General features: G+C 39.5%; 1 protein-coding gene across 1 annotated transcript; it reads right to left on the bottom strand.

Moving 5' to 3' along the window:
* Positions 1-114: 114 nt before the first annotated feature.
* Positions 115-5,155, bottom strand: pax4 (paired box 4). Its single transcript, XM_085251074.1, has 10 exons — positions 4,854-5,155; positions 4,575-4,705; positions 4,205-4,420; positions 4,025-4,115; positions 3,734-3,874; positions 3,556-3,638; positions 3,407-3,470; positions 3,137-3,213; positions 2,857-2,950; positions 115-2,205 (listed from the first exon to the last, which is right to left on the bottom strand). Exons 1-10 carry the CDS (start codon positions 4,885-4,887, stop codon positions 1,913-1,915), a joined length of 1,224 nt encoding a protein of 407 aa, XP_085107200.1. The 5' UTR covers positions 4,888-5,155; the 3' UTR covers positions 115-1,912.
* Positions 5,156-6,396: the final 1,241 nt, after the last annotated feature.

Raw genomic sequence — 6,396 nt, 5'->3', positions numbered from 1 at the left:
TTTGCGGAATATGTTGCGAGGAACATGCCAGAAACACCATCTCTGAGTCTGTTTACTCCATCTTTTGGCAGTTTGGTCCTTATATCAGTCAGAGAAGCAAATTCTAGTGTATAATAAATACTCTTAAGTGGCTAAAGCAACGGGGGTCATACATACAACAAGGGAAGGAGATAAATAATAACATGTCAGGAACATTTGGATAACAAATTTGGACATCCCAGACTAGAGTGAGGTTCAGTTGAACTTGGATGTGCTTTTCAGCAATTCCTAAAGTTTTAGTTGCTCAATATGAGATAAGATACAGAGAATCCTCCAGATGTAAGATTAATATTTCTGTCAAATTAGTATATGAAGGCTTTTAAAGTAGTGCACTAAGTATTCAGGTTTATTGCTTAAGAAAAAGAAAGCAGTACAACAGATAAAACTACCACATGAAAGCCTTGTAACAAGAATTGGGCATGCCCGCTGCTGTAGACTTTACATACTATTCACTTTGTAATACTGTAGGAGGTCAGAATGGATTTAGTTTTATTTTTCATTAAATATCAGTAGATAAGTAATCTATGAGATCCTGAATTCATGGATACATTTCTCCATCCAGAAAAGGTTAAAACAGCTGAAGAGTTTAGAAGAGGAAATGCTAGCAACCAAAAATATTGGGAAGCACAAGGGCACAATGGGTGCAATCCATATAAAAATGTATCTTGTAAGAAAACCATAGGATATTTTACTATATAAGCACAAACTGTAAAGAAATCACTGGAGCTGAAAAAAAAAACTCTTATAAAAGGTCAAATACTGATCTCTGAAATGTGTCATAAATTAGCATAAAAACACTTGAAAACTGCATGTAAATTAAATACATGTGTTCAGTACCTGCTGTTAAAAATTCATATGCAGTCATCCTAAAACTTGCCTCAATTTATGCAAGATTGGTGGATGTTTCAGAAACAGTCACAACACAAACGTGGAGATATCATTTGACTATCTGGCTTCGTGATGTTATATTCCAGTGGGGGTCATTTCGCCAGTAGGCCACTTCCATGCTGCTGACCAAGCTTTTTGTATTCTGAACCCAATCTTTCCCCTGCTGACCAATTATCAGGAAACTCAGAGACTTACTGTCTCCTCACTGTAGTAAAGGGATATAAAGGAACTCAATGCCTCTGCCCTGTTGCAGTCGTAAAAAGTGATACCGAGCGGAGCAGATATCAGGTCGCATTTAAACTTTAGGGTTTTTTTTAGGGATTCTCCCACCGGCTTTTCCTGGACTGAAATCTTGGAAGTGTTCCTTACGCTCCTACACTGACACAAATGTCAAGCCTAACAATATAAAGGAGATCACGTCCATATCATCGTGTGGTAACCTTAAATGATCCATGGAGCAATCGTTTATGTAGGAGTCAAGAAGTCTTTAAAACTGATATATAACTGAGGAGCACAGCAAAGTATTCATTAAAGATTATACTCAGAGATTAAAATGTATCTCTTAATAATCTCTGTCAGTACTAAACTCTACCTTCTTTAACTTGAACCTAACTTTATTGTCCTTGTTGCCCAGCAACAAGAACAATAAAGCTTTCTTCCAAGAAAAAGTTTATTATCATCCTCATCTTATCTATTTTCTCATCCCTTCTGGTGCTATAAAGTCACATTAAGTTTGCTTCATTGCAAATGGGTTTAGTGAATTAATTTAATTATCTTACCAATCAAAAATTACATTGCATGCTAACAGCACAGACCTAAGGAAAAGTGATGAGTCGAGCTGCAGTGCAATTAAGAGGCAAAGGGTGGAAAGGACAACATTGTTGGGTCCATACTTTGTCTCCCTCTACTGGTTGAAAAGTGTCCCTTCAGTCGAGCAATTAAGCAGCAGTCAAAAGCTCTTCCCGCTGATCCACTGGTCTCATTATCAGTCCATGTAGAGATGCTGATTCACATCCGGGACCAACAGAAACTGCTCATTTGTTTGAAACTGACTCCAGGTAAACGGCATTCCCTGCTGGTTCCACTGTTGAATCACAGGGCAGTCTGCCCCCCCTGTCTTTGTTGCCAAAGGGCAGGTTCTCCTCATGTCTGTGTGGTGGGGAACCAGTGGAAAACTGTATCCATCTCTGTGGAGATCCAGAGGAGTTTTGTCTATGTTTTGCATGTCACTCGGCAGATGGGGAAATGAGGATGTCGGACATTCAGAATTCCTCACGGCTGTACGTCAAGGGGGAAAAGATTATTTTCTTTAATTTCTGAAAAGTTATTGCATAGAAATTAAGATAGTACAGTATGTACTTAGGAACAATTGAGAGTAGTGATTTTAAGTGATATTGTGATCCAACAGGCAGGCTTTACCCTACACCTACCCTATTGTTCATATTTAAACGAATAAACACATAAATAGTGAATAGAGTTTACCATCCCTACAAATCCCAAATGACTTGTGAAATCGACATAAATTTATTACATGTTTAACGTATGGCTTCATAGATAGGCAACTTTATATGATGACCAACAGACAGGTAGGAGGGAAAATATTAGAATAATACCTTTTTTGTGCAACCTTAAATTAGTTCATAATCAGGATCATTGGATTCTTAATAGATTTTTAGCAGTTTAGTAAATTCAAACCCAAGCCCATCACAGGGAATGAAACTTTTTATAACATGTACTCTCATCACTGACCTTTATATCATATTCAGCTAAACTACAATCAAGCTAATCTCCAGCTTCTTTAACATCATTCTTAAATACTCTCTATCAATATGAATAAAAATTAAATTGAATGAAAATCCTCATAATCAAACAGAGAGAAAGATTATTAAAGACAGTGATTTGGTCAAAGACAGTTTTCCTGGATCTCACCTGTTTCTGTTGGGAAGAAGCAGCAATTTTGCAGCTTCCTTGCAACAGTGCTGTACGAGGAGCTGTCCGCATTGATTTTTGCCATTCCAGTAGCCTTGGAAACCGCATAAACAAAGTTTAAATACCACAATGTCACCAGACGTTTGTTAAAAACACAGAAATCTCATTTGGAAATTGCCTAGCATTGCCTAGAAATTGCCTAGAAAACTATGCTCGGAAAAACATTCACAGCGGCATGTTTTAAGGGCTCTAAAGTAGATATCACTGGTTTGCACAGTACCTGTTGAGATGTGAAGCTGTATGTCATTGTTGGATTCACAGGAACAAAGTCACTTTGCTTTTCAAAGTCTTCAGCTGCTACAAAGAAACACATTTTAACATCTATGAGGCAAGAATCGATGTGTTCAGGAGGACTTTCCATTACCAGTGTGTTCAGCTCCATTTATTATTGTCCAGTGGTCAAATTATACACATTCTTAACACATCCTTGCCACCCACACTCAGCTCCCAAGTATGTGTGCATCACACACAGACACACACTCACACTTACTCTGTGTACTACCTCTCTGCTTGGCTTCTCTTCTCCATTTAGCACGTCTGTTAGAAAACCAGACCTTTGAGGGACAGAAGCCACACCTCAGGAACAGACAGCTTAAATGTATATGAATTTCGTGATGCTAAAATTGATGAAAAGTCTACCTTGATGGTGTCCTCGGGAAGTTTAATTTCAGCAGATAGCTTCTCTCTTGTGTACATGTCAGCATACTGGCTGCGAGAGAATTCTGATTCAACACAGAGAAATAGATCTTTAACTATTACTGAGTCTAAAAATTATGCATTGTGTTAGTTTGAAATAGCTGTAGAGGTTTTAAGTCACCTTGCTCAAGTGCTCTGCTCTGCTCTGGCGTAAAGGTGGTGCGGATTCTGTGCTGCACACCTTTGGATTTCTGTTTTTTACTGCACTCTGTCTCAAACTTCTCAAACTTCTTTGCTTCTTCTTGAGCCAGAGAATACAAATCTGCACATATGGAAACACACAGACTACATGCAGTTAATATTTATACATTTATGTGTTAAATTGTCATGTTCAGTGATAAAAAATTCTGCTCAAACTCGATAGTCTTCCTAAACCGTTATAAATGACTTCTCCAAGGACCAAGTTACTTACCCTGCTCAACCCTGACATCAGCGTTGAGGTCCATCCACGATGGTCCGCGGTCCAAGTGGATCTTTCTTAAAATCCTATTTATGGACGACACCTTGCAGAACACAGTGTGCACAAAACACCATCAAGTGCTGGAATCGTTTCAGTGTAGTTAAAGTACATTTGAATTTGAATCTTACTTACGCTGGGGACGTTGGAGGCCTTGCATATCCGCGCCGCTGCGAGACGTTTTCGGATTTCCCAAGCAAAAATAGTCGGATTTTCCCTTTTGCACTGGATGATCGTGGAGATGACACCGGGGGTGAGAAGTCGGGGGCGGCTCCCACCGATGGTCTTGGGTTCCAGGAGTCCTGTGCGCCGGTAGCGGCTCAGGATCTTACTGACGCACCCGTTGGACACCTAAAGATGCAAGTGAGCTCCACTGTGTTAAACAAGAATAATCCGTTGATGCTGCATTTAACATAACATCGCAAAAGCTTATTTTTTCGAAATCCAAAGTTGTTGTTGTTTTTGTTGTTGTTGTTTTTGTTTATCACTATTCAGGTTACCGTACCCTGAGTATCCTGGAGATCTGGCTTGGACGGACTCCCTCCAAGGCCAGCTGAATCATTTTTCGTCTCTTGGGTTGTGGGAGCGGTCTTCCGTTGAGAAACATTCCTCCTAACTGGTTGACATTTCCACCACCTTATCACAACACATACTAAATTGGTTATTTTTTTCTAATTAACCGAATACAACGAGTCCACTAAAATGTCTTACTGTCGTTCATATCTAATCCATATTCACTGATTTGTAACGAATATAAATAAGTGGTTAAAAAATGAAAATGAACCTTTATTTTCCAGATCAGTGTTTGTTCCGCACATCTCTCCTTGCTCCCAGCCTTGATGATGAAACTGAAGTCAAAACTATAAGAACTTTTTTCCAGAGAGGGGGGAGACCTTGAACTGCAATGTGAAGAATGCGATAAATTAGAATTAACGAAATTGTCGCGGTAACTCCACTCCAGTCTGGTGAACGAATTACAGTGAGAGGAATCCCACCCTTCAGCAGCAATTTATAGACCTGCACACCTCAACATGACGTGGTGATCCGATTCCTGAAATGTAAATAGTCTACTGCTTTGAAAGAGAATGTGCGTGTTAAAGGCTGGACATGTGCTTCAAGTTGGTGCGTTTAAGCGGCCAGAATCTTCGGACATAGAACAATATCCTAGCTTTAAAACCATCTGTATTCTGATCCTTTTCGGCGATTCACAAAGCACGTTTCAAGTAGCCTATTTTAAAAGCAAATGCAGACGGGGGAAGACCAAGTGAGTGATAGGAATGTATTTTGTAGAAGAATTTCCCACAAAGCGTTCCGGCAAGCCAAAATTAGAGCTCGGTTTTTGTTGTTATAATAACATCTAGACATGTCATAGTGTGAAACATCCAATCAGATATAACCTACCCCCACATCATGTCAGCATCTTTGCACCATCTACTAGTGGGATATTACACACTGCACACTTGGGCAAAGCTGATGCCACCTGAGCGCACTTTACTAAATTTCTTGGCAATGTCTGATCATCTAAAGCGTCACAAACAAATAGATTAAGTCTGTTTTTAACGTCTAGTAGCCCGTGCACTGCTCCAGCAGCTGACACACAAAAGAGTAATATCCGAGCTTGGGAACTCAAAGAGCTTCCTTTTGCGCAGTAGCTGGTTGCAGTCTTAATTAGACATTGCAGTTTTCAGCGCAGCACACTTCAGTCCTTCTCTTTTCTGCTTTGGCTCTTCTTAATGTAACGAAAATACATACCTAACCGTCTTGTTTCAAAGAAACTACATGGTCAACATCAGTGTGTTTCTCATACTTTAGTGGGTCACGTGACTTGAACATCCTCTCCTAGGTTAAGTGGCTCAGATTAAAATGATCTCTGGTCTCCTTTCATAAAACAAACATTTGGAAATCTGCTCCTATGACGACTGCCATATGGTAAAGTGCTTTTGATAAATCATAAATCCATCACAAAGTCTCTTTATTACATTTTCTTTCAAAACGTGAACAAATAGACTCCTATATGGGCGCAAGGAAAGGGCCAATTGGGGGACCTCTTTTTATGCAGAAGAGGGAGGCTAAAACAACCCTCACAGATGTTCCTTGGGCAGCCAGCAGATAAAAATACGTTGTAAACGTTTCAAAGGGAAATATTTGACGAGCAAATATTAGCCTATGTGAAAACCCACACGAGGCTCGTCTTTTGGTCTGTTTAATGACTAATTGAATCATTAGTTGGGTCCACACAGATCGAAGTGCCACCGAAATAAAGGCTTAGATTTTAAAATGCCATATGGCCCAAATTATACATTAACCACGAGTTAGAGGATAATAAT

Source organism: Mchenga conophoros, linkage group LG17 (assembly GCF_057382185.1).
Source record: "Mchenga conophoros isolate Kocher_MC1m ecotype Shallow Benthic linkage group LG17, M_conophoros_male_GT1.1, whole genome shotgun sequence".
Classification (NCBI taxonomy): Eukaryota; Metazoa; Chordata; class Actinopteri; order Cichliformes; family Cichlidae; genus Mchenga; species Mchenga conophoros.
The sequence above is the reverse complement of the archived record's forward strand: the minus strand, read 5'-3'. Positions and strand labels throughout refer to the sequence as shown.

Bases quoted from the DNA above. Each gene is read 5' to 3' on its own strand.
- pax4 (XM_085251074.1), bottom strand. From the start codon at position 4,887: ATGTGCGGAACAAACACTGATCTGGAAAATAAAG. The intron at 2,951-3,136 runs GTACTGTGCAAA...GCGGTTTCCAAG, and splicing joins ACAGCTTCACATCTCAACAG to GCTACTGGAATGGCAAAAAT. The intron at 2,206-2,856 runs GTGAGATCCAGG...CTTGACGTACAG, and splicing joins CTTCTTCCCAACAGAAACAG to CCGTGAGGAATTCTGAATGT.